This window comes from Ipomoea nil, unplaced genomic scaffold (genome assembly GCF_001879475.1).
Source record: "Ipomoea nil cultivar Tokyo-kokei standard unplaced genomic scaffold, Asagao_1.1 scaffold2647, whole genome shotgun sequence".
Lineage (NCBI taxonomy): Eukaryota > Viridiplantae > Streptophyta > Magnoliopsida > Solanales > Convolvulaceae > Ipomoea > Ipomoea nil.
In genome coordinates this window covers 2,281,419-2,303,876 of record NW_017619075.1, presented here as the reverse complement: position 1 = coordinate 2,303,876, position 22,458 = coordinate 2,281,419, and the positions used below count along the sequence as shown (strand labels likewise).

The 22,458-nt window shown below is 34.4% G+C and overlaps 2 protein-coding genes, 1 long non-coding RNA gene and 1 other non-coding gene across 7 annotated transcripts; all 4 read left to right on the top strand.

Moving 5' to 3' along the window:
* Positions 1–520: 520 nt before the first annotated feature.
* On the top strand, positions 521–19,845 carry LOC109154514. The gene is made up of 3 exons (XR_002049732.1): positions 521–531; positions 7,314–7,320; positions 19,768–19,845. It is a non-coding gene; the product is annotated as an uncharacterized LOC109154514 (long non-coding RNA).
* Positions 7,673–11,560, top strand: LOC109154511 (hydroxyproline O-arabinosyltransferase 3-like). Of its 3 annotated transcripts, none has more exons than XM_019302265.1 (9): positions 7,673–8,171; positions 9,217–9,284; positions 9,367–9,568; positions 9,939–10,036; positions 10,139–10,208; positions 10,300–10,371; positions 10,539–10,652; positions 11,170–11,259; positions 11,321–11,560. In XM_019302265.1, the coding sequence occupies exons 1-8, from the start codon at positions 7,827–7,829 to the stop codon at positions 11,230–11,232; spliced, it is 1,032 nt and encodes a 343-aa protein (XP_019157810.1). In that variant the 5' UTR covers positions 7,673–7,826; the 3' UTR covers positions 11,233–11,259; positions 11,321–11,560. The 3 variants fall into 3 exon arrangements, with proteins under 3 accessions (XP_019157810.1, XP_019157809.1, XP_019157811.1); XM_019302266.1 differs by having other exon boundaries at positions 7,676–7,862; positions 7,949–8,171; positions 11,170–11,560; XM_019302264.1 differs by having other exon boundaries at positions 11,170–11,560.
* LOC109154513 (reactive oxygen species modulator 1) lies at positions 12,231–15,122 on the top strand. 2 transcript variants are annotated; one of them, XR_002049731.1, is made up of 4 exons: positions 12,231–12,348; positions 13,040–13,077; positions 14,764–15,031; positions 15,076–15,122. XR_002049731.1 is itself a non-coding variant. In XM_019302267.1 (3 exons), exons 1-3 carry the CDS (start codon positions 12,273–12,275, stop codon positions 14,875–14,877), a joined length of 228 nt encoding a protein of 75 aa, XP_019157812.1. In that variant the 5' UTR covers positions 12,231–12,272; the 3' UTR covers positions 14,878–15,033. The 2 variants fall into 2 exon arrangements, 1 of the variants encoding a protein (XP_019157812.1); XM_019302267.1 differs by lacking the exon at positions 15,076–15,122 and having other exon boundaries at positions 14,764–15,033.
* TRNAR-UCU lies at positions 16,775–16,847 on the top strand. The gene has a single exon. It is a non-coding gene; the product is annotated as a tRNA-Arg (tRNA).
* Positions 19,846–22,458: the final 2,613 nt, after the last annotated feature.

Genomic DNA, 22,458 nt, shown 5'->3' with positions numbered 1-22,458 from the left:
CCACATGGAGAAGCAACTTGGTGTCATTAGACCGCAAGGTCATTGGCATTATGGCATATAATTAATTGTACATAAATGCAATTACATTTGTATACGAGATGGATAAAAATTTCTATAATAGCTTACACAGCTATATCATATTATAGTGTAATTTGAAGTATATTTACCATTGAAATATTAGTATGTTACATTACTAAATATTGCAAGTAGATGTGTGTCAACATAAGTATTTGCCAAACCAAGTTTTATAAATTCGACATGCTGATTCGGGGTATTAAGAACAACCACAACAAATGCGAGTTTTTTTTTTTTTTTTTTTTTTTTTTGCACTGTCAAATAAGAAAGAGGAGGAAGAGAGAATAGGAAAAATGGAGGGAAGAAAAAAGGAAAGAAAAAAAATCTGACCAAAAAAGTAAATAAAATAAAATAGTTAATACAATATATGTTGAAAAAATCGCTAGGCGCCTAGGTCGCCTAGGAAGCCGGGCGCATAGGCACGATTTTTGCAACAGTGAGTTAATATCATTTGGGGTCCTCTGAGTATAGTGATTTTGCCATGTTTAGTGCTAAACTTTCAGATTAATCACACATAGTCCTTCGACTTTCATATTGTTACCAAATGTGGTCTAAGTTAACCACTCATGGTCCTTCAACTATCAAATTTTAACCACTCATGGTCCTTGTAGGAGGATCACGGCTGGTTAAATTTTGAAAGTTGAAAGACCATGAGTAATTAACTTGAACTACAGATAGTAGCAACTTAAAAGTCCAAGGACCACGTATTGTCAATTTGAAAATTTAGGACTAAACGTGGCAAAATCACTATACTAGTTCGGAAGACCCCATATGACATTAACTTTAAAATAAAATAAAATAAAGTTTATTCATGCGTCCAACTGGCGCGTGCACTATGACGCGCACCTGCAATACTTGCTAGACTTTTAATATGCTTTAACGAACCTCACAACACTTTTGCATTTGCAGGAAAAAAAAAAAAAAAAAAAAACCACCCCCAGCGGTTGCAAATCTCCATCCAAGTTTTTACACCGAAAAAAACTATCTAAAAAATCCCTCTAACTAATTTATGGTGATCAATTAATTCATGGACAACTAATAATATATTGACGCTTGTCACTTTATCGGTACAAATGACATTTTACTAAGACTATTACATCTTTGAAATACTTTATCACTTTTAAAAATATGTGATACAACTATATCATCATATTTACAATTCACTAATATTAATATATTTCTCTGCATCCTGGCAATTTCAATGAACTTTCAAAATATAATTTAATGTTAAACATAACATTTAATTTTATTAAAAATGAAATTAGACATCACAAGATTGATGAAAGGATTGCAAATTCCCTAATGGTGTGGTTGCAATCCTTATAACCTACCAAGATTTTAAAATGATGTGAAAATGTACATATCAGTCTACAATTCACACTCATTGCTAGTGCCCATATATAATCTAATATTTCAAATTGAATGTATTTGGTTACACACATAAAATGAAATTAAAAAGAAAAAGAATTAGAAAGTACCATTTTATGTCCTTATATTTATAAGAGGGAAAATCACACTTTTGGTCCCTCAATTAGTGCCCCATATGCAATGCGATCCTCACTTCCCAATTTGGACAGAATTATATTGGTCCCTCAATTATTCCACCGTTAGTCAATTTAGTCTTTCTGTGAGTTAATCCGTTTAACACCGTTCACAGAAGGACTAAATTGACTAACGGTAGAATAATTGAGGGACCAATTCTGTCCAAATTGGAAAGTGAGGATCACATTGCATATGGGGCACTAATTGAGGGACCAAAAGTGCGCTTTCCCCTAAATAAAATTTACATTAGTTATATATATAATTTGGGAAAATCGCACTTTTGGTCCCTCAATTCGTGCCCATATGCAATGTGATCCTCACTTCCCAATTTGAACAGAATTGGCCCCTCAATTATTTCACCGTTAGTCAATTTAGTCCTTCTGTGAGTTAATCCGTTTAACACTGTTCACAGAAGGACTAAATTGACTAACGGTGGAATAATTGAGGGACCAATTCTGTCCAAATTAAAAAGTGAGGATCACATTGCATTTCGAGCACTAATTGAGGGACCAAAAATGAGATTTTTCCTTTATAGGAAATAGTGACCTTAATCACTCACTTAATGATATAAACATTAGTGATCTTTTAATTTTTCGTAAACCAACAATTTTGGTTTCTCTTTTTTTTTTTTTTTTTTTTTGGGGTGGCATTTTTTATAGTTTTAGTTTATAAACATGTTAAATATAAATTGTAATAATTTAGAATTATAGATTATATTTCTGTCGTTATAGTGTCTAAGAGCAATTAAATTAGTAGTTTTTTAGGAGTTTTTATTGTAGGACCATGCTTTTTAGGAGTTTTTATTGTAGGACCATGCTTAGGAGACCAAAATTAAACCACCATCTTTCAGAGAAAACAATTAAAAAGAAAAAAAAAAAGCATACCTACCCCCTAACTGGAATATAATATAGTGTACTGAAAATGGGTGAAGCAAGGGTTTGTGCATGAAAAATGAATGAAGTGACTGACACATGAGAATACTCTTGTGAATGTTCAATAAGTCTTCACAGGGAATGTTAGTTATGCCACTTTTTGACATTTCACTTGTTTTCTGCATTTAAATTTTGAAATCCTACCCACTACTTAATGGACACCAATTACCACTCTCCACTATGTGTATTTGTACCAAACAATAATGCCTTATCTCATAATCTTAATTAGTTTAGTATAATGGTATCTTGTCTATGTCCAAATAATTAAGTTAGAGTTGCACACTTCAACATGTGTCACATCACAAGCTATATCTCCTAACATGTGTTCAACCATAAATGTAATGCAATAGTGATAAATAGGAAGAATTTGGTAAGATATATATAATATATGATTTGATAATACATTTCTCGAAGAATTAATTAAAAAAAATATCATTCTGTTGTAATGCAAATTTGTTTGCAGGCCTTAGCTCGTTTGATGAACACAAAGAACATCAAGTAAAAACAAAGAATAGAGTCATAGAGATGTATGAAAATGGCAAAAGAAGTTTCTTATTCAACCAACTTCATTTGTACAAGAAATATACAATATATATAGGATACAAAATAATTTTTACAATAAATTGTAAAAACCGTTTCAACTGTTACAAGAATAAATCCTAATAATGTCCATTAATAATATATTTGTAACACTCTCCCAACATTATTTTGCCACATTAATCATTTCTCGTTAAAAACTCGCTAGAAAAACTCTGTGAAAAAAGAACTAGTCGAGAAAAGAGTACATGATATATGGATAATTATGTGTTGCATTAGTTATCTCATTAAAAACCTTACACTAAAAAAAACCAGTGGGAAAAAACTTAGTTAGGGGAAAAAGAGTATAACCATAAACCTTCTAGGTTCAATCTTCAGGATTGCAAGGGTTGTCGATCTTCTGGACCGCTAATTCATGTGCATCAAGATGTCGTTGCTCCCTCTGAAGACAACAACCTTCCTAACCTACGCATACCAATTTTATGAACATATTTCTCAAAGGTAGATGTAGGTAAAGACTTAATTAATAAATCTGCTAGATTTTCACTTGATTGAACACTTGATGTTATCATGCTTGTAATTATTTATTTTAGACATATTAATGTAATATATTTGTGGTAAAAATAATTAATTTTAAATATTTATAAAATAATATATGAGTTGGGATATAAATATCATGATGTGGTAGTGATGATCTCAACACCACATAAGCTAAGTTAAAGGTAATATTAACATCGTTAACTATTGTCATTAATTGCACTACTTTTTAAAATACAATAACTAAATTGAACAATTACTAAATTAAACAAAATAATATAATACAAAGACCTCATATATACTTTTTTAATCGATAAAATAAAATGACAAAATAAATAATAAAATAAATTTATTTTTAAAAATGATATTTTATTTTCCACCTATTCCATGAACCAAACATGTTCCTAAAGAAATGGAAAAAAATGAATTCACGCACTACTCTTGTCTCATAACTTCTGGATTAGAACTAAGAATTGAAGTTAGTTGCCAATTGAAAATCTTTGTTCCAATACAAAAAAGTAAACTATAATTAATTGTCTAAACTCTAAAGTTCGGTAGGGTAGTAGTCACATCAAACCATAATTATTTTTATTTTATTGACAACATAATACGAATATTGTAATGATGACTATGGATTTGAACTAATCAATTATAAATCATTTAAATTGATTTATTTCTTATAGTGTATTTGACAATTAAAATCATGATGTGAGATATACTTAATTTATATTTTTGAATAATGATTATGAATTTTTTTACCATTTAAAAAATATATATTATAATGACCCTAGTTGGGTATGATTTGGTTTCAACTTTTAAGTGTGACAGTGATATTGTCTCCGTATACTGACCTTCTAAAATTGATATCACGATCGGTATCGAACCTCCAGTCCCGACGGGTCCCAGACCGACCTACCCAGTCGAGGCAACCTCTCTCGATCGTCTGGCCCGGCTGACCTTGCCAATGGGTTGTCCACCGGTCCCCTAGACCGGGACTGACCGATCGCCCTAGATCAGTGGTGAACAGCCAGTTCTAAGCGTGATGATGGGACTGTCAGGAATATAACACCACGCGTCAAGGCTCCTTTCGACCCTAAGCCTGACCGTTACATGCCCGTCACGTGCTGTACATACCGAGAGCCCTGATCCTATTTCATCTTTCCCTTATAAATATCACATTTATTGCTGCAAGGAGAACTTTTCACCTATTTAAGACTCACGCTGTTTGACTGGGAGACTCCCGACCTACTGTCAGGGATCCCTAGCTCAAATACTACGTATTCGATACCGTACACGTATCGCGATATTTACGGTATCAAAATGATTAAAAATTTGAGACTAGCTAAAAGCAAAGTTTTCCTTGGGCGGTTACAATTTCGGCTCCAAGTTCGATTGTGGGCCCGAAGATGAACTTTTTAGTTTTTGTTTATGATTTCCATTTTCCACTTATCCAATTAGGCTATAGCAACCAGAATGGAACTGGATCCTTATTCCTTAACATATATAGTTCCCTCAAAAGTCAAATCTGAATGGAGACTATAGTAACAGTAGGTAGTCCTTTCGGCCGGCCTGGTTAATTCAAAGATGCATATATGGTTGGTTACGAAAAACAGATATATATAACAGATGGCAATACACTGAGTTGCCATGCGTCAATTAATGCATAAACTTTGGTTGTTGCAACTTCAGAAGCTACTGGGGATATGATGGCGAGCCGCATTTATCCCTTTTGCTCAGATGGAAGACACACAAGTCGGTTAGTAAGACCAGAGCATTTAATCCATGCGGTGAATATACTTTTTAGTTGTTTATGTATATATATATATATATATATAGGTCCATGTTTTGGTGCGGCGCTGTTCTTACATGCGATTATGTGAATATATTAGAATCGTAAAATGAATCGAGATCGATTGAATAAAAATCAATGAAAAAGAGAAAATAGGCACTGATAATTTCATAATTTTATGCATCAGGTATATTTTGGTGGTAAACTACGTGTCAAATCCGTTAACAGGTTCAATAAACCTGTTGGTCCAATGGTACTACTCAACGCTCTATTGAACCCACAACAGTTTTTCCCTTTTTGATGGTGCACCACAGAGCACTCATAAGTGCACCACATAACACTCATAAATGCAACACACATCAACACCTAGTGTACCACCGAAATATACATACTGCACAAAATTATTTAAATATCACTACATTTTTTATCTTTTGATTGATTTTCAGTCACTTGGTGGTGCACCACAGAGCACCACACAATGCATCACATAGCACTCATAAATGCACTATTCATCAGCACATTTGCATTGCCTAAACATACATGGTCGTTACAATTACATAATTATTGTCATCGTGTTTTTCTCCTCTTCATTGATTTACATCCGTCTGATAGTTTTGATAGGATCCATACGACCGCATGAAAAAACAACACCACATCTAAACTAATTTACACACATATATATAACAAATTTTTAAATTTATAATTTTTATAAACTGACCCACTTATTTTTCCTTTATATTTCAGTAGCCCTCAAATGTGAGAACTAAGGCCATGGAATCGTGTTCACCGAGAATGGTGAACACAAGGCAAAATGACGTCGTTTTTAGGCCAAAAAAAAAAAATTTTGCGGATGTGGAGTTAACCGCGCGCGTTTGATCAAATTATGAATTTTCTGTTATGAGATTATGAATTTTATGAAAGTTCATAATCTCATAACAGAAAATTCATAATCGCATAACAGAAAATTCATAATCTCATAACTGAAAATTCATAATCTCATAACAGAAAATTCATAATCTTATAACAGAAAATTCATAATCTCATGGTTCCAAAGTGAATGTGTAGGCATGGTTCCAAAGTGAATGTGCAGCCATGGATTCATAATTTATGATGTCCGTGATTTCGGACAGGAATGTGTAGGCATGGTTCCAAAGTGAATGTGCAGGCATGAATTCATAATTTATGAATGTCCGAAATCTTTGTTCGCCTCAAATTAAAGTGAAACCGCAAAATGTGAAAATAAAGAAGAAAAGTCACACAATTAATTAAGAAAAAAAAAAAAAGAAAGATAACGGTGTACTAACGTTGGAACCGTGTTCACCATTAATGGTGAACACGGTTCCATGGCATAACGTCTGTAATATACTTGGGTTGGCCTCACAATGCCCAATCTTTAGTGGGTAAAGCCCAAGATTGCTTTACTATATTGGCCTTTTGTATAACTTGAGCCAACCTCATTATTGAGACATTGGAATTTATGTTGTCACACAAAAAAAATATTTATAATATTTTTCTCAAAATCTTTTTTTTTTTTTCATGAATAGAAAAAAATTGAAAATTGAAAATAATAAAATGAATCAATCAATCCAAAATTGCAAATTGTGAGGAGGCATGAAGGAAATTTATGTCAATTAACTTCAGTGGAAATACATTTTCATCTACTTAATCATTTGATATAAGTTTCAGCCACATTATTTTGTTTCAAATGTATATAAGTAGATAAAAACCTAGTTGAAAAAAAGAGTATTTTTAATCAAAATGATTAATTTTTGTACACCATGTACTTCCTCTGTCCCTAATTGATTGTCTTACTTGCTTTTTGCACGGGTTTTAATACAACAAAACAAATGTTACTAACTTTCCAATTTTATCCTTCAAAAATAGGTGTTGTTTGTAAAAAGTACAATTGTACTTACCTCTAGAAATTTGAAAAGTCAAAAGGGTAAATTGGAAAATGTAGAGTGATAGTGATGTTCAATTTTAGAAAGATGACACTATTTTGGGACAAACTAAAAAGAAAAATAATATAAGTAAAATGGGACGGAGGGAGTATTTCACAATGAAATGTTCTAAATTTGATACAGAATTGTTAAATTTTTAAAAAGTATAATAAAAATTATACCAAAGTCTTGAATGAATAAAATTATGGGACAAGGCAGATTATTTGTATAGACTATGTTCAAGACTTCAAAATAATGGTTTCAAAATACTGAACCGGAGCGGTTATGATGAATGACTTACCTAAAGATCGAACCGGGGTCTAAGCTCTTAAGCTTGGAACCGTTGACCATGAAATGGCTGTCGGGTTATTGACCAGGTCACGTCTGAGTGACGTCTGATCTCCGGCTGCTCTATTTCTCTCTCCCCAAGTCAATTGCTGGAGCTATGCAAGCAACGTCAAAGAGGGAGAGAAGATGACCGGAGGGAGGAAGCACGCCGGCGGTCAATCGGTATCGCCGTTTGTGCTGATATTGATAGCATTGTGTTCCTTCTTGGCCACTTACAATCTATTAATTCCACTCCTCCACTACCGCAGCGGCGGCGGCAATCGGAAATTTCACGTCGTTCTCACGGCGACCGATGCGCCCTACAGCAAGTGGCAGTGCCGGATCATGTACTACTGGTACAAGAAGATGAAGGACGCTCCCGGGTCCGACATGGGCGGCTTCACCCGTGTCTTGCATTCGGGCCGCCCCGATGATCTTATGGACGAGATCCCTACTTTCGTCGTTGATCCCCTCCCTCACGGCCTCGACAGGGTCAGAATTCCTTTTACTCAATTCATTCAATTACTTCTATTGCTAAAGTACTAAGTAGTTATTGCAGCATAGCTTTTGAATTCATCAGGAAAAGATGCATTAGAAAGGGTATACTTAGCTGTTAATGAGGATAAAATGAAATGAAAGTTATGAGAATTTCATATAATTTCCTTGAGACTAACAAGAAAATTACCAAAAAAAGGGCATGCCTTTAAAGACCAAAGGTCCTATCCTTGCAAAATTCCCTCGCCCTGGGCCCCACATTTCGGCTCGATAGGATTGTAGAGGTGTAAATCACGGTAACTTAAGTTTCCATTAGATAGGAAAACTAGTGCCTGGAGCTCGCAAGGAGCCTACCACATTGGGTGGAACTCCCACACCGTGGTCAGGTCTCAATTATGTGTCCTTACCCATAATCTACCACCGAGGAACCAACTGAGTTGCCCATACGGCACCAAATGTCCTATCCTGAAACATTTTGGGTTGTTATACACAATATACTAAGAGCAGTAACATGCCAAATTCTTGCATATAGTACATTCACAATAAAAGAAGAAGAAGTAGTAGTTGGGTTGTGGAATACAAGGATGAAGTTATTCAATGAGCATTGGCCAGAACTGTTGTACTTGTATCTACAGCTATGGGTCTTTAGTTTTCCATTAACACTATGTCTTGCTCCGTGTTCTTATGTGATGTGTCCCAACACCGTTTTGTGCCATCCCTGTTATATCTTCCTTCCTCCCGTTATAGGATCAAGGTGGAAGAATATTATACCAGGGCCGAAAATGCACCATTTCTCTCCCTTTGATCTATACTATATGTTACCCATACATTATGCAAGGCATTTCTATAGAGCTAGGCAGTTCACATGTTCCAAAATATAACATTTAACAAAAGAACTTTGAGTTGGGCAATAACTGCATCAATATGCATACAAAGTCTGGCTATCATAGTCTTATTGCAGAAGTTCGAGATAAAACATAGTTACAGAATATTTTTGTGCAGGACTACATTGACCTAAACCAACCATGAATGTTTTGTGCAGGATTACGTTGTCTTAAACCGGCCCTGGGCATTTGTGCAATTCCTGGAGAAAGCAGCGATTGAGGAAGAGTATGTGATTTATGCCTATTTCTGAAAAATTATTTCATCTTGTTTGTTTTATCTTAATGGTACTACGTGCTCACTGATGCAGATACATTCTAATGGCAGAACCTGATCACATATTTGTAAATCCTTTGCCAAATTTGGCTGTAGGAGGGAATCCAGCGGCATTCCCTTTTTTCTACATCAAACCCACTGAGAATGAGAAAATCATAAGAAAATATTACCCACAGGAGAAAGGTCCTGTATCTAATGTCGATCCAATTGGCAATTCTCCAGTAATAATCAAGAAGGTAAGGAAATATGCTAAATAAAATTAGTATGCTATGGTGACTTTGTAAACCAGTAAAGGTTCAAAACCTCCTTATAGAAACACGAAGCAACTGCCCAAGCTAGAGAGTACCAGCTGTTTCTGATGAAATGAGACCCTCCCCAGGTGCACGAATGTCAGGAAGAAGTTGCTTGTTGCAAAGACAATTACTTCAAGTCGGAAAATTAAATGAGAAAAACCAATTAAGGACCACACTGTCTTGATGGGATTGGTCACTTTTGATAGATTATACACCATAAATAACAATTTATATCTCATTATTACATGCATTGCTATTCTGAGCTAGTCTTTTTCTCTTACCCGCATATATTACTGTCATTTTTTATTGTCAGTCAATTCTGGAGCAAATTGCGCCAACATGGATGAATGTTTCTCTAAGGATGAAAGATGATCCTGAAACTGACAAGGCATTTGGCTGGGTCCTAGAAATGTGTGTTGTTTATACTTTGCCACTTCAATGTTGAATAAACTATAAAATATCTTTGGGTTCTCACAAATCGTTGTGTTCACCTGCAATTTCCTTGTATTTCAGGTATGGCTATGCAGTGGCATCTGCTTTGCATGGTGTGCGGCATAATCTTCGTAAGGACTTCATGCTACAGGTCTGTATTTGGGACAGCTATATATTTTCCCCTTTTGTTGGTTATCCTCAATTAATTGCTTACTGACAAGCATTTATCATATATTTTAAAGCCTCCATGGGACCTGGAGATTGGTGAAAAGTTCATCATCCACTATACATATGGTTGTGATTATGATATGAAGGTACTGTAATTAGTTCTCATAATTTCAATTATGATTCTTCCTTACATTACATTCCAGTTTTTGTGGCACGAGCTTGTCTTGCCTTTTCTCTCCCTCGTTGAAATGAATCATATATCAAAGTGATAGTTGTCCTCATTTAGTTCTATACTCTTTTGATGATATAACAGGGAAAACTAACATATGGGAAGATTGGAGAGTGGAGATTTGACAAAAGGACGTATCTCCGAGGCCCTCCACCAAGGAACCTCTCTTTGCCTCCTCCAGGGGTTCCTGAAAGCGTGGTATGTGTAACTCTTCGTGCTTACTTCCAGACTCTTGATATGTGAATACTATGGTTTATGATGCATTTTTGTATTTGAACCATTTTAATTTGAAAAGATATCATTTACTTTTCGACCCCACTAACATAAATCCTAGCTCCGCAACTCCATCCAACATTTCACTCCACTCCACACAAAGTTAAAGAAAGGAATGTTGATGCCCCGCGGGGCTAACTCAATTGGTTCCACCGATCATCTTAAAGTCTTACTCCTGCGGCAATGTGGGGGTTCGAATCCCACAGGAGCCTGGGGAGTCATTGGGAGACCAGGTGATGAAGACTCCTTGTGCGCATAGTGTGCAGGCAAGGGGTGGGAACCTGGGGATTGACGGGGTGATTCGCGATTTACCTCCTCTAGTGGGCTAGTGGCTCTTGAACCGGAGTTCTGGGGGCTTAGGATTATTCTGGCGTAAGCTGTGAAACAAAAAAAAGAGAAGGGGAGTTTTTTGATATTGTATAATGTATGTATGATATTGCAGGTAAGACTTGTGAAGATGGTGAATGAAGCAACTGCTAATATTCCTGGATGGGACACATACTAGAAATCGGCTAAAAGGAGAATAACATACATACAGTTCCGCATTACTTGTACGCGTCAGGTTAAGCCCGAGGGAATCATCATACACTTTATCAGCAATTTGTATAATTTTGTATTCTACATATTTCAAGCAACAAGGTGAAAGAGAATTTGAAATGTGAACATCTAATCGTTTCCGTGATTCGGCAGTAGAACAGAGGAATCTTTGCAAAACTGAAGTATGAAGATTTAACCTGTAAATTATTAACATTTTTTTTTGCCACGTCAAAATGGCTCTCAGGATCATATGACCATTTTGACACTATAACAATCGAATTGAAAGTTTCCGGTTATGATTATCGAGAACTCAATATTTGGATTTCGGTTTATTAAAAGCATGAAACGAACCTAATTTGATTTTGATTTTGATTTTGATTTTGAACCGCCGTTCACGGTTTCAGATCCAGTTTGAACTGTTGGTTCAAACTTTATTTTAAAATTTTATTTTTTATTTTTAAAATAGTCTAAATTCAACAATAAATAAATAAATAAATATATATATATATATATATATATATATATATATATATATATATATATATATATATATATATATATATATATATTTTCAGTTCGAAACATAAACTGACCGTTCCAGTTCGTGATTTTAATAAACTTTAAATATCAAATTTTGATTCTAAATTATAATCGAAATATTTTGGTTTGGTTGCTATAGTGTCTCAGTTTGAACCAAATCGTGGTCATTATTTGTTAGAGAAGAAAGAAGAAAAATTAACAGGAAAAAACTGCCACTTAAATAATTCAGGGGAAAAAGTGCTATAAGTATATAACTCAGAGGGAAAAAATGTTATTTTCCCGATATAAATATTATTTGCATCTTTTACCAATAAGTTTTTTTTTTTTTTTTTTTTTTTTTTTTTTATAAATAAATTTGATTGAAATTGATAGTTTTAAATCTTTTAAAATAAATTAATTCTAATTTTCTAATTTAATTTTTTCCAGCGCCTTTAAACTCGCCCTCGCTCCTACTATACCCAGAAAGAGATGGCTAGGGAAAGCAGCTGTTTGGCACGCGTGGCCGCCGGGGCGGCAGTCGGCGGCGCTGTTGGTGGCGCTGTAGGTACGAATTTCTTCTACGATTTCCTTAAATCTTAGCTCTAGGTCAACTATTCTAGTTCCTAGTACTTTCTCCCACATCCGATGGAAAATACGAAACAAAGAAGTAGTCCTATCGTTGATTTTAGGCTTTCTATTTTCTATTCTTTTGATCACTCCATTGCTCTGTTAACCACACTAGTACGAAACAGTATTTTTTTTCTTTTAATTTTTCTATATTTCTGCTATTTATCCATGAAAAATCACTTGATTGTCATTGGGTTGTGAGTCACTCTGTTGTTGATGCTTGATGCTAATGACCTAGATTTTTAGAACAGGCACAATTATTGATTGAATTTAAATTTGATGCATTGGGCACAGTAGCAGGAATGATAACAAATTGAATGAATTGTGAGTAAAAAACAAGGGAAGAATATCTATCATATCACAAGTTTTGCTCCATGCTGGTCCTGAAATTGTTATTCACTGTTTTTAGCTGTCTCAACATGGTATTAGATAGCAAGACATGGGGTTCAAATGCTCCTGGGAGAAGAGAAAATCAAACAATAACATTTACCCTGAAACAATCCAATAATTTTTTTGGTCATGGGAATCTTAAGTTGAGAAATGTCAAATGTGTTCTTCTACGTCTGCAGTTGCATAAACTAGTTCTTAATTATTCCAAATGAGCATGTGATTCTTATGTTTGTTTGCAGGTGCTGTATGGGGCACTGTGGAGGCTATTAGATACAAGGTGAAGTCTCTAATTTGTTTTTAGAAATTTAGGTTGTGAACTTGCCATTGTCTTCTGGTTTTCAAAATTTTGCTAATTTGTTTGCTCCTGGGGGAATAACTCTTAAATAAAACTGTGCATTTTTAACTTGGATGATATCTTTGCCATATAGTTTTTTCTTTTTGAAAATTTCATTTTTCTATATTGGTTTGATTACACATCCACAGCCAAAATTGGGAATTTGGTACAATGTTTTAATTATTATTTTATTAAGTAAATTGGGGACAATGCTATAGTAAGTTGTGTATAGGCCGCCATAAATGTTAAACTGCTGGTTTGATGTCTAATATGAATGTAATGGTTTAATAGAAGTGAGGACAAATCCAGAATCTGAGCCAGAACAACCCCTAGTCCATAATCTGAGCTCTCAAATTATCAAGAGAACCACTCCACCATTGTTTTGAAGAACCCTAGACCCTTTCCCAACAAGCTCTACATTTATTTATTTGGAATAAGGGTCAAATAGGCCATCGAACTGCACACGATAATGCAATTAGGCCAATGAACCCAAAAAACTAACAATTGGGTCCCTAAACTAACCAATTTCAAACAATTCTTCCAATTTGAAGGTTTCAAACAGGTCATCCTCCCAAATTAATTATTTTTTTAAAAATAAAATTTAAAAATTAATTATTAAAATTTAAAAAAAAAAAAAAAACAGAATCCGGGCGGTCTCCGGCCAGTTTCTTCGTCTCCACGGCCGGAGACGAAGAGTTTCTTTGTCTCCATGGCCGTGGAGACGAAGAAACCGGCCTCGTCTCCGGCAGGAATTTGTTTTTATTTTTTTTATTTTTTTTAAAAAATTTAAATAATTATTTTTTAAATTTTATTTTTTAAAAATAATTAATTTGGTTGGATGACCGGTTGGAAACCTACAAATTGAAAGAATTGTTTGAAATTGGTTAGTTTAGGGACTCAATTGTTGGTTTTTTAGGTTCAATGGCCTAATTGCATTATCCTGTGCAGTTCGATGGTATATTTGACCCTTATTCCTATTTATTTTTCTTCTATGGTGCCTAGGTTTTAGTCAAAGATGCAAGCTATTGGCATAACATACCCACATACTACACAGATCTGTCCATTGCAGTTTAGTCCTATTTTGCACTCATGAATAGAAACCTTTCCATCATCAACATCACAGTGGACCATTACAAGCCTGACTCTGCTTTTTTGGTTGACATTAAGATGAGACTATCGTTCTAATTAGAGTTTTAGGTTAGACAAGATGCTGTAGTCGTGCAGTGCAGGGAAGCAAATGGTTGGAAAGGAGGTGAAGGTCACTCATTAGTGATGATGCTACTACACATTGGAATTTGATATGTAATCTGTAGGAACAAAGTTATTTCTTTTCATAGTCTCTACCAAATCCCAAATAACGTAAAGATCATCCCTTTCAACTTTTCTTTGCTTAATATCTGTCTTTAGTCAAACTAGATTAATTAGAAATCAAAGGAGAAATGTCTCTCCCACCATTGAGCCATGATTTGGCCAGTTGAAGCCATTGTTTTTGTGCATTTGAATTTTCTACAGTAGGGTTCGACTAAATACCTCCTTCTTCCTCATCCCTCTCTATACATGTTAGAGTAAATATGCATAATTATCTCTTCCGCATAATATTTATCACACTTTTATTTATGACATATTCAGGTGCCCGGTCTTTTGAAAATCAGGCACATTGGACAGACAACTGTTGGCAGTGCAGCAATCTTTGGTCTTTTTCTGGGGGCAGGAAGTTTGATACACTGTGGAAAGTCTTATTAGTCATTTCTAGAATTGATGAATAAGTAATGTTATTTTTCTTTTTTAGTGGGGGAGGGAGGTCTGGAAATGGACCATGTGCATCGAACCTTGTTCTAGTGTTTCAAAAGTATTATGCTGAAATTAACTTTTGTCCTTGCTATTGAGGATTTGTTTTTTTTTTTTTTTTTTTTTTTTTTTTTTTTTTTTTTTTAGTACGGGTTAGACTGCTGAAGTCTGAATGGTTGAATGAAATGCTATTTTCCTTTTTTATTTATTCATTTTTTTAATGCAGTTTTAAGACTTGGCACACTTCAACATTTATGGTTTAGGATCTTTATACATGAAAATTGAAATCATTGAGCTCATGTTTCTTTTGAGCAATGAAAGGGAGAAAAGTCTTTGGGACTTTTTAATAGAACATTTACAATTGAGGAAATGAGGATTGAAATTTTGACATTCAAATTTAAAGTCACAATTTTTGTTAAATTTAAATTGTAAACTCAGTCGATGAATTATTAGTCTATACAAATTTTTCTTTTAATTATGTTGAAAGTGACATTTTTAATCCATTACTTTTGTAAATTTTGTTAACATTAACAATTTATTTTGAATTTTCAAATTATTAAAAGACACATTGGTTATTTTGTAAAATTTTCCTAAATTCCCTCAATGAATCTTCAAATATATGCTACTCTTACTACAAAACCATTGCTAAATACTTGTTTGTTTTGATTCAGGAGGAATTTGAGAATAAAAAATGACAAGTAAGAGATTACTTAGGATCGAAGAAACACCAATTATTAGCCAATACACTCGGGAAGATTTAGTGAAGCCTCCAACATTTGTTATTAGGCGATACTAACAAAAATCACTAACAATATCATTCTAAATTTAAGAAGCAAAATAATTGAAAGCATGTTGTTATGTATTTAGATAAAACTTATTTTTTGTTTGTTAAATTAACCATGTAACTCAAGTTATCATTTTGTTATTTGGGTGCCCATTAAACCATTTGCAAATTAGGTTGTATTTTGTGCAACCCAAAGATGTTTTTAGTTGTTTTACTGTCTGTTAAACAAATGCAACTTAGACTATTATTTTTTTGTAACATAGGATGTTATTTTGCAATAAGGGTAGCGTATATATGAAGATTCATGAAGAGAATTTGGGAAAATTTTACGAAATAACTAATATGTCCTTTAATAATTTGAAGATTCAAAATAAATTATTAATATTAACAAAAGAGCAAATACCAATTTCGGTCCCACAAGTATTAGTAAAATGACGGTTTTGATCCACATGTTTAATTTCTACCAATTTTTATCCACGACTATTGTTTTAGTACCAATTTTAATCCATGACTATTATTTTAGTACCAAAATTCATCACGTCAGTCACCCATCTATTTAAGACATCCCGAAATCTAAAACTTTTAAAGGCATTTTCGTCATTTTCAACTTAAGATTTCAATTTGAGCATAAATAAATGAATTTAAGCCATAAGATCGATCTCAATTCACAATTCTCCTCCTCATCCTACCTTTAATTTGAGGAAGAAAACTGTGAATTGGGACATATCTTATTGCTTAAATCCCTTTATTTATGCTCAAATAGGGATCCTAATTTGAAAATTACGAAACTACCCTTAATAATTTCATATTTCGGCATGTTTTAAACGAAGGGGTGACCGGCGTGATGAGTTTTGGCATTAAAACAATAGTTGTGGATGAAAATTGGTACTAAAACAATAGTCGTTAATGAAAATTGGTAGGAATTAAACATGTGGACCAAAACTGTCATTTTGCTAATTTTCGTGGGATCAAAATTGGTAATTGCTCTTAACAAAATCTATAAATAATGGATTGAAAGTTTGAAACTGCTACTTTCAATATAATTAAAAGGAGATTAAAAATAAATAAGCACCTATGTCCTAATGGATAAGGCGCTTGACTTCTAATCAAGTGATTGTGGGTTTGACTCCCACTAGGTGTATTATAAACATTCATCATTTATTATGTTCATGATATTTGTTCTATATATTCATAAATGTAAACCTTAATGTAAATAAATACTAAATTAAATGTACATCAGAGTTAATTACCGATTTGGTCCCTCGACTATGAGGATTTCACCAATTTGTAAAGTCAAACCAGCTTGTTTAAGGCAATAAACTTGAGGACATTTTTGTAATTGCACATTATTTCCTTTCTCGATTGTCTAGGTTATTTCCACGCTTTGCCTTATTTCAGACAAACAAAACCTTCTAATTGTTGAATTCCCAAATACGAAACCCTAATTGCACAACTCCAGTCGAAAATTTGAGCAATGAGTTGAGAAATCATCTGTCTTTCAAGCAACAACTATAACCCTACATCAGTGGGCGAGTAGAGCACCGATGCGTGCGGATGTGCGGTGACTTCTAGTTTCAGCTAGCTCCTTTCCGGCGACCTCTCACCCTCGCTCCTCACTCGTCGACGATGCAGACTGTAGATCGGCGAATTGTTGACCAGTGGCAGCAGCAAGGCACGACGGTGGACCTCTATCTCTCTCCCTCGCCTATCCCTCTCATCTCAAAAGCAACTCTGGCGATGTCCTTTTCCGGCGAAGCAGAGCAGGTCAGTGGCGAGCAACGGTCTCCCTCTCTCGCTTCCTGTCGCCGCGTTGATGGTGATGATGCTGGTTTGAAATTGGAGATGATAATAATAATTTGGATTAAAGATGATGAGGTAATAATAATTCTTTTTAATAATCCTCAAATTCCCCTTTAGGTTTGACCAGCAAATAACACTTAGGACCAAATCAAGTAAAAATGCCATAGTCGGGGACCAAATTGAGGAATTTTGATAGTCGAGGACCAAATTGGTGAAATCCTCATAGTCGAGGGACCAAATCGGTAATTTACTCATGTACATCATATGTATTTTCATGTACTCAATAATAGATTAATAGGTTCATAATATTCATTCGATATGATTATAAAAACAAAGTTTAATGCACATAAACATTATACTATAGATGCATTATGTTTAATAACATTCGTCATGTATTATGTTCATAATATTTGTTCTATATGTCTATAAACTTAAACCTTAATGCACATAAAAACTAAACTAAATGTACTTCATATTTATTTCCATTCAATCTATAGTATGTTCATAATGTCCTTCATATGTTCAAAAGCACAAAGCTTAATATACATAACATTATTATACTAATTAAAGTAATGACTTTATTTACCCCTCTCTCTCTCTCTAAAGTAATGACTTTATTATTATACTAATAAAATTGCTTCTCATCTCGACCGTACAAGATAATAAATCAACGATTAAAAAGGGTTCTCATGTGCTCGGCTGAAGGGGGGGTGTGCACCTGATTCAAAATCTATATATATATATATATATATATATATATATATATATATATATATATATATATATATAAATTTTTTTAAAAAAGAAATATATCAATATGAGTGTCATTTAAAAGATCTAAGTTAGAAAATTTTAATATTATATTTTATATATTAATTTTATTTGTAAAAAAAAAAAAAGAGAAAAATAAATTTGAATTGAAAACAAAAGATATAAAGATAAAGAAAAATAGAAATGTGTTAGGTGTATGTAGCATTGTAGCAAAATGCACCTTGGTCCCTGTTATAACTATATATTCGTATTATGTGAGGAAGTCTAACAATGCTTGAGAAGTGAATTTTCAATCACCAACGAGGAACCTTCTAATGCATGCATATCGACGGTGTGCATTGGTTTAATCCTTCTTGTGTTTCTAGTCGGTATATGACTTCAAGGAGGTAAATTAGAAGATTTACTTATAATTGATCGGCTCAAATCAAGAAAGTTAATAGGTCGTTTTCAAATAGTCAAACTTATAATTTTGTAGTTACTAAATTAATATCTTGACCAATTTAATTGGGACTGCCCCACCTTAAGCTATTCTTTTATGGCAGAAGTGTCAAATAGACCCATGTACTAACATTGATTGTTCATCTAGCACCATGAATTAAAATATGGTTCATCTAGATCATTATACTCTCAATTATTTTTTATCTAGCATTTTTAGCAAGTTCAACAAGTTTCTAACAAGTAACCCATCTAATTTTCTTACATGAAAAAATATATAAAAAAAAAAGAGCAAAAAACATTTTTGGTCCTAGACTTATAGTGACACGGACAATTTTAGTCATCTTTAAAAAAATCAGACAATTTGTGAAAACTCTTATCGTGACGAGGACAATTTTGATCCTCCGTCAATATTCCCGTTAGATGCTCCGTTTGAGAGGGGGTAATTGTGTCTCTTGGACAAGCCTAACGCCTGCTTCTTGAGAATCGACCAACATCACCGATCGAGGAGTCTTTGTAGCCACCGCTCTGCCGCCAATCTCCACCGCTAAAATCAGATCCGGTTGAGGATTTTTGTCTTTGCTATTACCGAAAATAGCACCGCCTGGAATCGCCCTCAAATCATGACCGGAAATCCTCCTACTACCATTTCCGTTGTGCTTATTGCTGGAAAAGCTGATAATATTGGAAGATTCGTCGGTGAGCATCATCTCACCGCTGACGGCGCTGTAGGAAGACTGCTGGGAAAGCACGTCGAAATTGGGGGACGAAGAGGGGGCGTTGAGCTCGGAGAACATGCTCTGGATCCGTTCGGTGAGATCAGAAGGGTTGTAGTGAGCCGTAGAAGACAAAGATGGGAAATCCCATATTCTGAGCCATGTCCGCCATATCCGAAGTCTTCACCTTGTAGCCCAACACCGCCAGTAGCTCTTCATTCAACTCTGTGATTTCAAAAAGTTGAGAAATTTTCTACGAATTTCTGCTCAACAAAGCTTGGTCATTTCATGTGAGTTCCAATGCTTTTCAATTTCTGGGTTTCTGCTCAACAAAGCCAGATTATTTTCTCTAGTTTCTGTGGATTCGAGAAAAAAAAGAGTGTTTGTGAAGAAGGCGCAAGCTTCAAGATAGCAGAGAGAGAGTAATGTTGAAAAGACGCAATTACCCCCTCTCAGACAGGGGGTCTAACAGAAATGTTGACGGAGGACCAAAATTGTCCTCGTCACAATAAGAGTGTACATAAATTGTCTGATTTTTTTAAAGAGGACTAAAATTGTCCGTGCCACTATAAGTCTAGGACCAAAAATGTCTTTTACTCACAAAAAAAATGTTGACATGTTATTTTTCATCTAACTTACTGTTTTTGTCATTTTTTAATGTAGAAAAATTCATTTTTTTTTTAATTTTTTTCTTTTTTACGTATTTTCGGATTATGTTGAATTTTTATATGGCTTGAATGATTTCAACTCCTCCTCTGTTGCGAGTGTTGGGTGTGAAAACACGTAGGGGTGTTATAAGCGGAATGCATCCATGTTGCTGTTACCATAAATTTGCCCTACAAAATATATATTTTTGTCGTGGAGGGGTACTCCCTTCAGAAACATGACCCGCTTCCCTCGGGGACATATTACAATCTCCTTTCTTTGTTGTCTATCTTTTTCTCTTTCCAGTTCTGCACATTATACCTCATGACACGGAGTTCCTTAGCTTTTACTTTAGTTAGATTGTAGATGCAGCCAGTAAACGCAAGCATGTTCTTTTCGTTGTTAATTAAATTACACCTCAAACATTAAATCAAAAGTCGTGTTAGTTATTATACCTCAAATGAAGAGCAATATACAGATCATCGTTGTCCTTTAGTCTATTAAATTAACCAGCGTTTTTGTCCAAGCTCCTCAATCTCAGGTGTGTACCGAAGAGCCTCATAAAAGCACCATCCAAAACCAAAATAAAAACTAATGCCAATAAATGGGTTCAAAAACCACAAAAGCGGTAACATACTTATTTCACAGCCGACGGGAAAAATAAATTCACTGATTTACTGAAAAATTCGTAGAAGAAATCAACATAATTTGGAAATAGGTAAAACAAAAATTAAATGTTTCTGCCGAAAAAAAGTGACAAAAATAGTAAGTTAGATGAAAAAAATAACATGTTAGCATTTTTTTTTTATTTTATTTTTTCATGTAAGCAAATTAGATGAGTTACTTGTTAGAAACTTGCTAAAAATGCTAGATGAAAAATAATTGAGAGTATAATGACTTAGATGAACCATATTTTAATTCATGGTGCTAGATGAACAATCAATGTTAGTTTATGTGTCTATTTGACCCTGCATTCTTTTATTCTAAAATGGCATAAAAATATTTCTAATGTATTAAAATGATTCAAATAAATCGTTAGGCCATTAATAATTTAAAATGGTAAAACTACTTCCTTCTGTTGGCACTGTTGTGAGAAGTTTTAATAAAGCTTGTGAGGTTTGCTTTCGTGCTAAGCAACCTAGAGATAAGTTTCCTTTGAGTAATAACAGAGCATCTCGAATATTTGAGAAAATACATTGTGATTTGTGGGGTCCTTACAAACATCAATCCTCTTGTGGTGCATCTTATTTCTTGATTATAATAGATGATTATTCGCGAGCAGTTTGGATTTATTTGTTGATGGATAAAACTGAGGTTCTCAAAATGTTTTTGTGTTTTGTGGCTATGATTGATAGACAATTCTCTCAATCAATCAAAGTCGTTTAGAGTGACAACAGTACTGAACTCAATTGCTTGTGTGATTTTTTTTTTCTACTACTGGAATTCTATTTCAAACTTCTTGTGTGGGAACTCCTCAAGAAAATGGTAGGGTTGAGCGGAAACATAAACATATTCTCAATGTTGCAAGAGCTTTGAGATTCCAGGCCAATTTGCCAATTTATTTTTGGGGAAACATAAACATATTCTTGCGACCACATATATGATAAATCGGGCACCAACACCGTTGCTTGTAACAAAACTCCCTATGAAATTCTTTTTGGTAGTCCTCCATCTTACAACATAATTCGTGTTTTTGGGTGTCTCTGCTTTGCTCACGATCAAAAAGCAAAAGGCGATAATATAAATTTGCTAGCAAGAGCCGAAAGTGCATCTTTGTGGGATATCCATTTGGGAAAAAGGGTTGGAAGTTGTTTGATGTTGACACTAAAGAATTTTTTGTTTCCCGCGATGTGAAATTTTTTTAGGATGTTTTTCCATTTCCCCACACAGATACGACTACCAATCCGCATGGAGAATTTGTTCACGAAGATTTTTTTGTAATTATTGAAGAAACCGATCCCAGCTCAACGAACGCGACAAACCCTCAACTTGAGCCAAGCTCCACACCCGAGCCAACCTCTCAACCATAGTCAAACTCCATACCTGAGTTCAGCTCACAACCTGAACAACACACTAGTAATCTTGTTCCAAATAATCAGGATCAGAATGTTGAGATGGGTCGGGGTATGAGAAATAAAGTTCCTTCAGTGTGGTTGCGCAACTATTTTATTAATTCTACTGTTGCTAAAAGTCGATCCTCCGTCACACCGTCTCCACAATCACCCTCAGGTACTCCATATCCTTTAGCACATTACATAAATTGCGACAATTTTTCTTTGCCATAGAAAACTTTTCTGGCAGCTATTCTTTCTGAAAAGGAACCAAAATCTTTTAAGGAGGCGATTACACACAGTGGCTGGAAAGAATCTATGAAAAATGAAATTT

What these genes read in the sequence shown, in the direction of transcription:
- LOC109154511 (XM_019302265.1), top strand. Translation starts at nt 7,827, where the DNA reads ATGACCGGAGGGAGGAAGCACGCCGGCGGTCAATCGGTATCGCCGTTT. An exon ending in TCCCTCACGGCCTCGACAGG is followed by an intron (nt 8,172 to 9,216) that starts GTCAGAATTCCT and finishes TGTTTTGTGCAG; the next exon opens with GATTACGTTGTCTTAAACCG. An exon ending in TTTGGCTGGGTCCTAGAAAT is followed by an intron (nt 10,037 to 10,138) that starts GTGTGTTGTTTA and finishes CTTGTATTTCAG; the next exon opens with GTATGGCTATGCAGTGGCAT.
- LOC109154513 (XM_019302267.1), top strand. Translation starts at nt 12,273, where the DNA reads ATGGCTAGGGAAAGCAGCTGTTTGGCACGCGTGGCCGCCGGGGCGGCA. An exon ending in CGCTGTTGGTGGCGCTGTAG is followed by an intron (nt 12,349 to 13,039) that starts GTACGAATTTCT and finishes GTTTGTTTGCAG; the next exon opens with GTGCTGTATGGGGCACTGTG. An exon ending in TGGAGGCTATTAGATACAAG is followed by an intron (nt 13,078 to 14,763) that starts GTGAAGTCTCTA and finishes TGACATATTCAG; the next exon opens with GTGCCCGGTCTTTTGAAAAT.